The sequence below is a fragment of the Papio anubis genome, chromosome 20 (genome assembly GCF_008728515.1).
Source record: "Papio anubis isolate 15944 chromosome 20, Panubis1.0, whole genome shotgun sequence".
NCBI classification, from domain to species: Eukaryota; Metazoa; Chordata; class Mammalia; order Primates; family Cercopithecidae; genus Papio; species Papio anubis.
Genome location: NC_044995.1, coordinates 10,539,984 through 10,552,921, shown reverse-complemented (window position 1 = coordinate 10,552,921; position 12,938 = coordinate 10,539,984). Strand labels below are relative to the sequence as shown.

The following is a 12,938-nucleotide window of genomic DNA, read 5'->3' as shown; positions in this document are numbered from 1 at the left end:
CCATAATTATTATACTGGGATTAAGTCACATAGACATCCAGAACTCCTAATATGCTTTTATTTTCACTTATTGATTCCCCCAAGAAGTATTAGACTCTGCATTGATTTTTCTTTTTTGAGATAGGGTCTCACTCTGTCACCCAGGCTGGAGTGCAGTGGCACCATCTTGTCTCACTGCAACCTCTGCCTCCCAGGCTCAACAGATCCTGCCACTTCAGCCTCCCGAGTAGCTGGGACTACAGGTGTGTGCCACCATGTATTTTTTTTTTTTTTTTAGTAGAGATGGGGTTTTGCCATGTTGCCCAGGCTGCTCTCAAACTCCTGAGTTCAACCGATCCTCCAGCCTTGGTCTCCCAAAGTGCTGGGATTACAGGCGTGAGCTACCACACCTGGCCAACCATGTTATTTCTGATAATCTGACAAGATAAAGACTATCCCAAGATTTCGCGATTGTTTCTTTAAAAATAACAGGGATGGGCTGGGTGCAGTGGCTCACACCTGTAATCCCAGCACTTTGAGTCCAGGGCAGGCAGATCACGAGGTCAGGAGATTGAGACCATCCTGGCCAACATGGTAAAACCCTATTTCTACTAAAATACAAAAAATACAAAAAAAAAATTAGCCAGGTGTGGTGGTACGTGCCTGTAGTACCACTTACTTAGGAGGTTGAAGCAGGGGAATTGCTTGAACCCGGGAGGTGGAGGTTGCAATAAGCAGATATTGTGCCACTGCACTCCAGCCTGGTGACAGAGCGAGACTCTGTCTCAGAGAAAAAAAACAAAACAGGGATGGCTGGGTGCAGTTGTTCATGCCTGTAATCCCAGCTATTTTGGGAGGCCGTGGTGGGCAGATAACAAGGTCAAGAGATCGAGACCATCCTGGCCAACATGGTAAAACCTCGTCTCTACTGAAAACACAAAAATTAGCTGGGCATGGTGGCAGGCACCTGTAGTCCCAGCTACTCAGGAGGCTGAGGCAAGAGAATTGCTTGAACCCAAGAGGTAGAGGTTGCAGTGAGCTGAGACCGTGCCACTGCACTCCAGCCTGGCGAGAGTGAGACTTCATCTCAAAAAACAAAACACAGGGATATCCTCTGTTTAATGCTTGATCCACAAATTCTCAATTACTAAATTTTTAGTAATCAATACTCAATAAGTCAATCATATTTAATCTCAATTACTAAATTTTGTATTTAGGGATTTTTTTTGTTGTTATTCTACAGTTTCTAAGTTTGTCTTTGAATTCAGTTACATCAAAGTATCTTAAAGCAACATTTTTTTACAGTAGTCAGATGATTTCAAAGCCACTGTACAGTCAAGCCAATGTTACTTTGTAGGACTCAGGGGGTCCATAATAGGTCTTGCCTGTCTGGAATGGGTAATTGGTGGTTCAGGAAAAGAGAAGAGATGAGATAGAAGGGATTCCAGTGTGCCTTGACTGCTGAACTTTTTTTTTCTTGGCTGCCTCCAAATTATGAAGCCCATGAACCAAGACAGACCAGTTAGTTTGTGACCAATTGTCTAACTTCAAGCCTGTTTATGAGGAAGGTAGAAGGATTATTTGTCTCCAGCTTCACTCACCTTTCCTCCCACTCCTTTTACCCACCATGCTTGCTGTCTTTTTCGACACTCACTTCCTCACTTACCCATCACCTTGCCTTTTTTTTTTTTTTTTTTTTTTTGCAGACAGTCTCACTCTGTTGCCCAGGCTGGAGTGCAATGGTGCAATCTTGGCTCGCTGCAACCTCCACCTCCCGGGTTCAAGCCATTCTCCTGCCTCACCCTCCTGAGTAATTGGGACTATGGGTGTGTGCCACCGTGTCCTGGCTAATTTTTGTATTTTTAGTAGAGATGGGGTTTCACCATGTTGGCCAGGCTGGTCTCGAACTCCTGACCTTGTGATCCACCCGACTCGGCCTCCCAAAGTGCTGGGATTACAGGCGTGAGCCGCCGCACCCAGCCTACCATACAATGTTAAAAGCTTAGCTAGATGTGCCCAGGACTAGTGTGTGACTGAGGTGAGTCAAGCTTGGTGCATAGCGCAGGTGATAAGAGATAGAGGTGGTAGATGCTGAAACAGCCCAGGAGATCCTCTGAAGAAGAGACAGAGATGCAATTCTAGGAATGGAGGAAACTTAGGTGGAAAAGGATTCCCAGGGTGAGGGCAGCCAGAGTGGTAGCTTTTTAGCTTGGTAGCAGTTACTTGTACCCTTTAAGCCAATTTTTCCCCTGACAAGAAGGGTCTTATAACATCAACCTCAGAGATTTTGCAAGAATTAACACATATAAAATATTCAGTGTGTGGTAAGCACCTGTCAATGTATTAACAGCTCTTAGGTGAATTATCTCCTTCAATTCTGTCATTAAGATTCTTTACTTGTAACTTAGACTTATTATAGCTCGGTACCTCTTTTTTGTTATTTAAAAAACGTTTTCCAGACAGTGTTTTGCTGTGTCACACAGACTAGAGTGTAGTGGTGTGATCGTGGCTCACTACAGCCTCAACCTCCCAGGCTCAAGTGATCCTCCTTCCCTGGCCTCCTGAGTAGCTGGGACCACAGGCATGAGTCACTATGCCTGGATAATTAAAAATATATGTGTGTATATATAATATTATATATATAACCAGCTTGGGCAACATAGCGAGACCTTACCTCTACTATATATATATGATATATATTATTTATATATTATTATATAATGTATTATATATAGTGTATTATTTATATTATACAATATATAGTATATTGTATATTATATAAATATATATTATATATTAATATATATTAATAATATATACCTGTACTAGATATAATTATATATTATATATAAATATTTTATATATATAGTAGAGGTAGGGTCTTGCTATGTTGCCTAAGCTGGTCTCTAACTCCTGGGCTCAAGTGATCCTCCTGACTCAGCCTCCTGAAGTGCTGGGATTACAGGCGTGAGCCACTGTGCCTGGCAGCTCACTGCTTGTTCTGTCAGCGCTTCCTTCTCCCTCTTTTCTGACCTACTTTTAGTGGAGGGAAAACTGTTAGGAGAAAAATGTTAATGTTCCTTCTGGGGGTGGAAATGGACATCTCATGAACCTAATTAAGGTAGCTGGGAGAATAGGTTATTTGGTTCTTCAAGCTGCTTTTATATTTTATCACATCTATCTCACCCAGATGGGAAGTCCTTAATCATCACTAGTTTACAGATGACAGACTAAATGACTTTCCAAATTTTCCTGTTTCTTTCCCTTTTTCTTTCCACACTTTTTTTTATTGAGATGGAGTTTAGCTCTTGTTGCCCAGGCTGGAGTGCAATGACAAAATCTCTGCCCACTGCAACCTCCATCTCCTGGGTTCAAGCGATTCTCCTGCCTCGGCCTCCCAAGTAGCTGGGATTACAAGCATGCACCACCACGCCCGGCTAATTTTTTGTATTTTTAATAGAGACAGGGTTTTTCCACATTGGTCAGGCTGGTCTTGAACTCCCGACCTCAGGTGATCCACCTGCCTCGGTCTCCCAAAGTGCTGGGAATACAGGCATGAGCCACTGCACCTGGCCTCCCCCCTTTTTTTATTGTGGTAAAACATGCAGAACAAAGTTTGCCATTGTAACCCATTTAAAGTGTACATCCCTGTGACACTGAGCACACTCACATTGTACAACCATCACCACCATCCATCTCCAGAACTTTTCCATCTTGCAAAACAAACTCTGTACTCATTAAATAACTATTTTCTCCTCCTTCCCCTGGCCTCTGGTAACCACCATTTTACTTTTTGCCTCTATGAATTTGACTACTGTAAGTACCTCATAGAATATATGGTATTTGTTCTTTTGTGACTGGCTTGTTTCATTTAGCATAATGTCCTCAAGGTTCATCTATGTTGTGTCATATCAGAATGTCCTTGCTTTTTTGAAGACTCAGTATTTCATTTTATGCCGCATTTTATTTATCCATTCGTCCACTGATGGACATTCAAGGTTGCTGATATTCTCAATCTTCACTTCTAAATCAGTGGCATAGAAGTTCAGAAATGAGGCCGGGTGCAGTAGCTCACTCCTGTAATCCCAGCACTTTGGGAGGCCAAGGCGGGTGGATCACGAGGTCAAGAGATCGAGACCAGCCTGACCAACATGGTGAAATCCCGTCTCTACTAAAAATATAAAAATTAGCCGGGCACGGTGGGACACGCTTGTAATCCCAGCTACTCAGGAGGCTGAGACACGAGAATTGCTTGAACCTGAGAGGCAGAGGTTGCAGTGAGCCAAGATTGCACCACTGCACTCCAGGCCTGGGTGGCAGAGCAAGACTCGGTCTCAAAAAAAAAAAAGAGTTTCTGTCCTTTGTAGGGACATGGATGCAGCTGGAAACCATCATTCTTAGCAAATGATCGCAAGAACAGAAAACCAAATACAGCATGTTCTCACTCATAGGTGGGAATTGAACAGTGAGATCACTTGGACACAGGAAGGGGAACATCACTCACCGGGGCCTGTCGTGGGGTAGCGGGAGGGGGGAGGTTTAGCATTAGGAGATATACCTCATATAAATGAGTTAATGAGTGCAGCACACCAACATGGCGCATGTATACATATGTAACAAATCTGCACATTGTGCACATGTACCCTAGAACTTAATTTAAAAAAAAAAAAACCTCAGCAAATATATTTTTAAAAAAAGTTCAGAAGTGAAATATCCCCATTCCTAAAATTTCCTTTCAGCTCCCACTCCCAAGAGATCTTTTATTCAATGGGAGGTGAGACAGGGTAGCCTCAGAACTCAAGAGGCCCAGTGAGGAAAGGAGAGCCAGAGGGGAGTTTGGGGAATAATGAGAGGCAAAGACCACGAGGAGAGGTAATATTAGCAATGCTATGGAAATTACCCAAACATTCACATGAACCCCAAAATATATACCACTATTATGTACCAATAAAAAAGGTGCTTTCCTCAGGCAAGAACAGATCAAGAGCCCAAGCTGGAATTCTAGTAGGACCGCCAGAAGGAAGGGTGCCCAAGTCAGACCAGCCTTTCTAGTGCTTTCAGTGTGGCCAGCATCTTTCCAAGTCAACATGGGGAGGGGGCCACAGTTTCTTCAACCTGCACTCCTATGTCAGGCATTCACCAGTAGCAAACACTGTTTCAAGATTTTCCAGGCAGTATAGAGATTTCCCAAAGAATTAAACATAGAACTACCATTTTGTCCGGCAACCTCACTACCGAGTTCTACCCAAAGCAAGAGAAATCATACTAAAAAGATACCTGCATCCATGTATTTACTGAAGCACTCTTCACAATAGCTAAGTCCTGGGATCAACATAAGTGTCCACCAGCAGATGAGTGGATCAAGAGAACATGATTTATATACAATGGAATCCTATTCAGCCATAAAAAGAATAAAATGTCTTTAGCAGCAACATGGATGGAACTGGAAGCCATGATCTTAAGTGAGATAACTCAGAAACTAAGTCAAATAATGCATGTTCTTACTTGTATGTTAGAGCTACATAATACATAGAGTGGCCGGGTGCAGTGGCTCATGCCTGTAATCCCACCACTGTGAAAGGCTGAGGCAGGTGGGTCACCTGAGGTTGGGAGTTCAAGACCAGCCTGACCAACATGGAGAGACCCTGTCTCTACTTAAAAAAAATTCAAAATGAGCCAGGCGTGGTGGCCCATGTCTGTAATCCCAACTACGCAGGAGGCTGAGGCAGGAGAATTGCTAGAACCCAGGAGGCGGAGGTTGCAGTAAGCCATGATCATGCCATTGCACTCCAGCCTGGGCAACAAGAGTGAAACTCCATCTCAAAAAAAAAAGTGTGGAATAGTAGACATCGGAGGCTCAGGAGGGTGAGAGGGAGGTGCAGGGTGAGAAATGACCTAATGGGTACAATGTATACCATCTGTGTGATAGGTATACCAAAAGCCTAGATTTTACCACACAATATATACGTGTAACAAAACACGTACTGAAACCCCTTAAATGTACACAAATAAGGCAAAAAAAGATTTTCCAATGTTTGGAAATGTAACACTTTATTAAGGGGTTAAGATGTCCTTGTGAGACCGAGAGACCATGAAGGCCTTTCAGTGGCTCGTCCAAGGCCACAGAGCAAATAAAAACCACATATATCATATAAAATCTATAAATGGGGTGCCAGAGATCTCACGACTCAGAGTGTCAATGATCTGTACCTCCTGGGTGCAGCGTCACATAGGGCCCCAGTCCCCGTCCTTTGCAGGTGTTCGAGTCAGAGCCCAGGTTCCTCGCAATCAGATTTCTACCCTTGTAACTGTGTCACAGTCGTCTGTGATGGTCAGATTAGGATTTCTCTCTTCCTCAGCCATCAGAAGTGCCTGGGTTTCCTCATCAAAATCAGTTTTTGTCAGCCTGGTAAAATATTTTTAAAGGTTCTATTTTTAATCCACACATTTTTTTCCCCTTTTCTGCAGCTCATCTTTCTCCCTAAATTCATCCCAGCACAAGCCTAGGAAACCCTGGTGTTACCTCCAAGAGGAAAGACATACACATCAAATGCAGCGGTATGCTGATAAATGTTACCCCTGGATCGCCAGAAAACAAACAAATAAATTTTAAAAGTCCCAATTTATAGTTTTGCCAATTTCTGTGGTGTAAATTCTCCACACCAATCATGGCCAATTTCAAGCTGCCCACTTGTCGTCACTAAACAGAGTTACAAAGACAGGTACACACACAAGTGGTTCTCACCAGCTTGTAGGAGCTGGCTCCAACATGTCACTGGACAGAAGTTAAGTGTCCAGAATTGGTTAGAGAGAGCATGAACTCCACATCAACATTTGGATTTGCAACAAGAAGTCAGTGAGCGTTAGAGAGAAAGCCTAAAGCTATTTTTTTCAAAGATAAATTAATAGTTTCCATTATCTGAGTACCTGGGTCCTGGCCCTCTGCTAAGACTTTTACATGCATATCTCATTAAATTTTCATAACTGCCTTATGAGGTAGCATAATTGTCCTAACTTGGGATGAAGACAATGAGGATAAACAATGTTAAAAGGTCACAAAACCAGATAGTGGTAGTCTGGATACAAATTCAAGTCAACTGTTTCTGGAGCCCCCATACATTGTATCATTGCTATGAATCACACAGAAGGATTAAGTATCACCATGGATAATACCTCTTGTCTCCATTTGGCAGCTGTTTGCCTCCAACTGTCCCACACTAGTGGGGTAAGCTATGTTCTTTAGTGCAACTATGTATCTTAATACACATCTTTGTGAGAGGATCTATGGTCTGGGGCTGGAGGAAGATGAAAACTCACTTAATTGAGTTCTGTCCTATTTATCACATTATCTGATGCATACTTTCATAATTACCATGCCAAATAATCACCCCTATTTTGTAGATAGGAGGCTGATAATCAAAGAGGACAAATGCCTTGCCCTGGGTTACAGGGTCAAACGTGGCAAGACAAACATAGACCTCCATGACTCAGAACGCAGACAATTTGAGTCCTTCCCCTTAATCACGTGTCTACTTTGGTAGTCTACATTCTGAATCTTTAGCAAACATTAAAATGAGAAAGAGCCAGGTGTGGTGGCTCATGCCTGTAATCCCAGCATTTTAGGAGGCCAAGGCGGGCAGATCACCTGGGGTCGGGAGTTCAAGACCAGCCTGACCAACATGGAGAAACCCGATCTCTACTAAAAATATAAAAAATTAGCCAGGCATGGTGGCCCCTGCTTGTAATCCCAGCTACTCAGGAGGCTGAGGCAGGAGAATCGTTTGAACCCAGGAGGCAGAGGTTGCAGCGAGCCGAGATCGAGCCATTGCACTCCAGCCTGGGCAACAAAAGCAAAACTCTGTCTCAAAAAAAAAAAAAAAAAGAAAAGGAAATAATATTGAGCACTCAGCCTTTCCAGGTAGAGATTTATAAGGATAGACTTCAAGAAAACAAAACTATCTTCACAAAAGGGGAAAAAAAAAATCAGTGAATGTTCTTTAGTGTTAGAGTTATAACAGTTTTAACCCATTATATTTCCCTTTTCTAGAAATGAACAGCCTAGTAATAACTGCCTATGATTGCCTTCATCTCATATTGGTTTGAAAACAGTGGGGGAAAACGAATGAGAAAAATAAGTGTTAAGGATTCCATTGTTATCTAGTAAAATAATGTTTGTGGGATTATATGTAATTATAACAAAAAATATAAATTATGTTTATATAAAATTGTTTATATTTATAAATGTTATACTTACAAATATACATATAAATTGTATTTACAAATATTTAAAATAAATATTTATGTATCATAATTTGTATTATAATAGTAACAAGTGATACTGGAGGTAAAAAATTATTTAGGCAGATAGTGAGGGTCAAAGAGTCCTCAGCAGAGCTTCCCTTCTAACAAAAAGCAGCCCTAGAAATCATTTCTTTTCTAACAAAGAACATCCTGAAAGATTGAGCTGCAAACATAAATAAGGGAGCTGGAAGATTGCATGGGGGGGGAATGCCAGCAGCTGTGCCAGTGAACAGAGCTACCTGGGGGCCAGGCCTGTTCACCATGAAAGGACCATCTTCCCTTTTTTATTAGCATGGGCACAGTAAGAAAAAAATGGGCAACATGGTACAGCTCAGGCAGAGAACCTGCCTGCTTAATAAAAAGACTGGGGTGGGCGCTGCCAGAGATTCACACCCTATGCCAATAGCACACCTGGTCGTAAACAGTTTTTCATGCCCTATGTCGATCAGACACCACCTCCCCACCAGCTCATGTTTAAAACTCTCTGCGTTTCACCATGGATCCTGCAATCCATTTTTCTGAGACCCCTTTCTGTAGCAGACAGCTCTTCTTTCTTTTGCCTATTAAACTTCTCTTAACCTCACTCTTCGTGTGTCTGCATCCTTGGATCTCCATGGCCCCGGGACAACGAACCTCGGGTGTTACCCCAGACAATGAGGCCACTCCAAAAGTGCTTCCATTCATTGGGCACTCACCATTCACCACTTACTGTGGTCAGAGTTTTATACTCACCTGCTTGGTTCTTACTCCTGCAACAACCCTGAGACAAGGAATATCATTTGCACTTTAAATGCAATGTGATAATACTGCAGGTCCCAGCCAATCCCTTCTTAGCCCATAGAGCACAACAGACCCCAGCTCACCCGAGCACCTGCAGGGCGCACTCTGGGTGTCTCAGGGCCTCACAGAGCACAACCACCCCTGCGTAGTCCAAGGCGTTCAAGGTCAGGTTGAGCTGCTGCAGGGTCTTACTGCTGGTGAGAACAGACGCGAGATCCTTACAACAGGTGCTCGTTAACCCACATTCTTCCAACCTGCAATAAAAAGACACATGATAAGAAGTGACCCCAGCCTCAGGGTGGAGGTAGGATGGGATGTGAGCCAGACGTCTAGCTGAGGCACACCCCATTGCCTCAAGTGCAATATCTCACAGCCCAATGTTTACGACATCAGATCATGTGTCTGTGGGTAGGTGGTGAAAGTGGCTATGACTGTCCATTCTTCTCTGTAGCCCTGCCGACAGCAGTGTGACTTTGCAGCTCATTCCACTAAGAGAGTCTATTTCTGGCTTCATACCTTGCTTTGGAGAATATAACATCTGAGCCAGCTTCATACCTTGATTTGGATAATATAACACAATGGAAGCAAGGTTAGGAGAGTTCTGAGCCACCATCTTGGATACTTTTCTTCTTTGGAGATGGGGTCTCTGTCATCCCGGCTGGAGTGCAGTGGCATGATCATGGCTCACTGCAGCCTTGACCTCCTGGGTTCTAGCAATTTTCCTGCCTCAGCCTCCTGAGTAGCTGGGGCTACAGACATGCACCACGCCTGGCTCATATTTGTGGAGACGGGGTTTCACCATGTTGCCCAGGCTCGTCTTGAGCTCCTAGGCTCAAGCTACTGGCCTGCCTCAGCCTTCGATAGCGCTGGGATGACAGGAATAAGCCATCACACCTGGTGATCTCGGATGTTTTCTATACTTCATCTCCTGAACTGCTGAGATGCTATGGGCTCAATTTTGTCCCTGCCAAAATTTATATGTTGAAGTCCTAACCCCCAATACCCCAAAATGTAATCATATTTGGATACAAGGTCTTTATAGAGGCAATTAAGCTAAAATGAGGACACTGTGCAGGGGGCCCTAGTCATATGACTGGTGTTCTCATAATAGGAAATTTGTACACACACACATAGAGGGAAGAGAACGTGAAGACACAGGGAGAAGACAGACAGTCATCGACAAGACAAGGAGAAGGGCCTGGAGCAGATTCTCCCTCATGGTCTTCAGAAGGAGCCAACTCTGCTGACAGCTTGATCTCAGACTTTCAGCCTCCATAACCGTGAAATGATAAATTTGTTATCTAAGCCACCCAGTCCATAGTACTTTTTAAACCCTGGCAAACTGATACAGATGCCATGTCAACGAGCCCAGACCAACCAGTTAGATGACTGGCTCAGTTACACCTGTCATCCCCAAGGGGACAGCCAGCCCAGCCAGTCAACCTCCATACCATATAGCAAGGTCAACCCAAAGCAGCCAGTCCCTCAGTTAACCAGCTCCCTAAGCACACCTGGCTGAGGTCAGCGATGCCCAGACAAGCAGAGCCAGCAGCAATCTAACTGCTCATTGCCTTAAGCCCTCAAGTTTCACACCGGTTCATTAGGCAACCACGGCTAACTGCTATGTGGTCCTGTTGGAGTTTTCCTCCTTCTCTTTCTTCCCATCCACTCTCCATCTTTGCCACTCATGAAAATATAACCAGGAGTTTGGCAATACCCACCCAAGAACCTCTAAGCGGCAATTCGGATGCGTCAGAGCCCCACACAACAGCTTCACGCCCACGTCTCCGATTTCATTGCACCCAATTTGCAGAATCTTCAGGTTTTGATTGCTGATGAGAGCGGAGGCGAGGTCTTCACAGCCGGCAACAGTGATAAAACATTTTACTAAACTGCAAAAGAGTAAGGGTACCATGCTTCAAGGCTATCACACCTCGGTCTAATATCAGGAAAAGAGACACCAAAGCATGACAGCCTTTGTCATTCATGTGGATAGGTACCGTCAGTCCTCCACATCCACAGATTCAACTACAGGCAGATTGAAATTATTCAAGAATTAAAACAATAACACAACAATAAATAATACAAATGAAAAAACCAATAGAGTATAACAACTCTTCACACAGCATTTACATTGTATTACCTATCCTGGTAACTTAGAGATGATTTACAGTATTATAGGAAGATGCCTATACATTATATGCAAACACTATGGGCCAGGCACGGTGGCTCACACCTGTAATCCCAGCACTTTGGGAGGCCGAGGCGGGCGGATCACCTGAGGTCAGAAGATTGAGACCAGCCTGGCCAACATGGTGAAACCCCATCTCTACTAAAAAAAAATTAATAATAATAATACAGAAAATTAGCTGAGCATGGTGGTGTGTGCCTGTAGTCCCAGCTACCCAGGAGTCTGAGGTGGGAGAATCACTTGAACTTGGGAGGCAGAGGTTGCAGTGAGCTGAGATGGCACCACTGGACTCCAGCCTGGACAACTGGACTATCTCAAAACAAACACTATGCCATTTTACATAAGGACCTTGAGCATCTGCAGATTTTGGAATCCTCAGAGGAAATCTGTAGCCAACCTCCTGCAGATATGGAGGGACAACTGGAATTGCCTCAGCATCGTTCATTGAAGGTCTCTCCTCTCTCTGCACCAGTGATAAACTATTCCACAATGCAACATCTGAACACACGTGGATCAGTCTGTTTCTGAGATCTCTATTCTGTGTCTCTGGTCTATCCGCTTATCCCTGTGTGAATCTCATACTTTAATTTCTAAAACTTTAGAAAGTCTTGATACATTTAGAGCAAGGGCTCCTACATTATTTATTTTAATTTGAGCTGGAGTTTCACTCTTGTTGTCCAGGCTGGAATGCAACGGCATGATCTCGGCTCACTGCAACCTCTGCCTCCCGGGTTCAGGTGATTCTCCTGCCTCAGCCTCCTGAGTAACTGGGATTACAGGCGCCCACCACCATACCCAGCTAATTTTTTTTTTTTTTTTTTTAAAGTAGAGATGGGGTTTCACCATGTTGGCCAGGCTGGTCTCGAACTCCTGACCTCAGGTGATCCACCCGCCTCAGCCTCCCAAAGTGCTGGGATTACAGGCATGAGTCACCGCACCCGGCCCTACTTTTTATATTTTAGGTGTTTCTTAGGTATTACTGGCCTCTTGCAAATTCCATACACACTGTAAAATTTACTTTTCAGGTTCAATTCAATCCCCAAACAAAAATATGGCATTTTCACTGGGATTTCATGAAAGCAAATGAATTCAACTTAAGGAGAACTGACTTTTTAGATGTTGAATATTTCAATCTTTGAATATAACATTGTTTTATGCCATAATTTGTACATATTCTCTGCAAAAGTCTCACATATATCACAGTAGCTATTTCTAGGTAATTTCTTTTTTATGTTACTGTAAATGGTACTTTAATTCTACTAGCTTATTACTTCTTGTTGATATATCGGTAACTATTTTTGATATATTGTTTCAAGCAAGCTTGTTAGACTCTAATTATGATAATTTAGCTATAGATTTTCTTGGATGTTTCTATGTACATTCAAATCATCTGCATAGACTTAGGTGTTTCTTCAAGGATTACAGGTTTAGTGTTTTTCTTACCCTGAAGCATTTGCTAAGATTTTCAGGACATTGTTAACTAGAAGTGATTATAGCCACCATTCTTATCTTTTTCTTGATATTGAAGAGAAAGCTTTTCTATCATTAGACAAAGGTTTGTTTTAGATTTTTTTGAACATATTATTTAGATTATCAAAGAAGTTCCCAAATAATTTTTCAAGAGTTATATGTTTTAATTCAAACTTTTCTGCATTTTAGATCATGATTTTTATTTTTAACCGGTAAA

At 42.9% G+C, this 12,938-nt stretch overlaps 1 protein-coding gene across 2 annotated transcripts in view; it reads right to left on the bottom strand.

Moving 5' to 3' along the window:
* Window positions 1-6,003: 6,003 nt before the first annotated feature.
* NLRP4 (NLR family pyrin domain containing 4) overlaps window positions 6,004-12,938 on the bottom strand; it is a 42,059-nt gene continuing 35,124 nt past the window's right edge. For both annotated transcript variants that reach the window (XM_003916157.4, XM_021931465.2), the window contains 3 exons: window positions 10,782-10,952; window positions 9,144-9,314; window positions 6,004-6,385 (listed from right to left, as the gene is read on the bottom strand). In XM_003916157.4, the coding sequence (XP_003916206.2) occupies window positions 6,268-6,385; window positions 9,144-9,314; window positions 10,782-10,952 (460 nt within the window). In that variant the 3' untranslated portion in view covers window positions 6,004-6,267. The remainder of the gene's footprint in view (window positions 6,386-9,143; window positions 9,315-10,781; window positions 10,953-12,938) is intronic.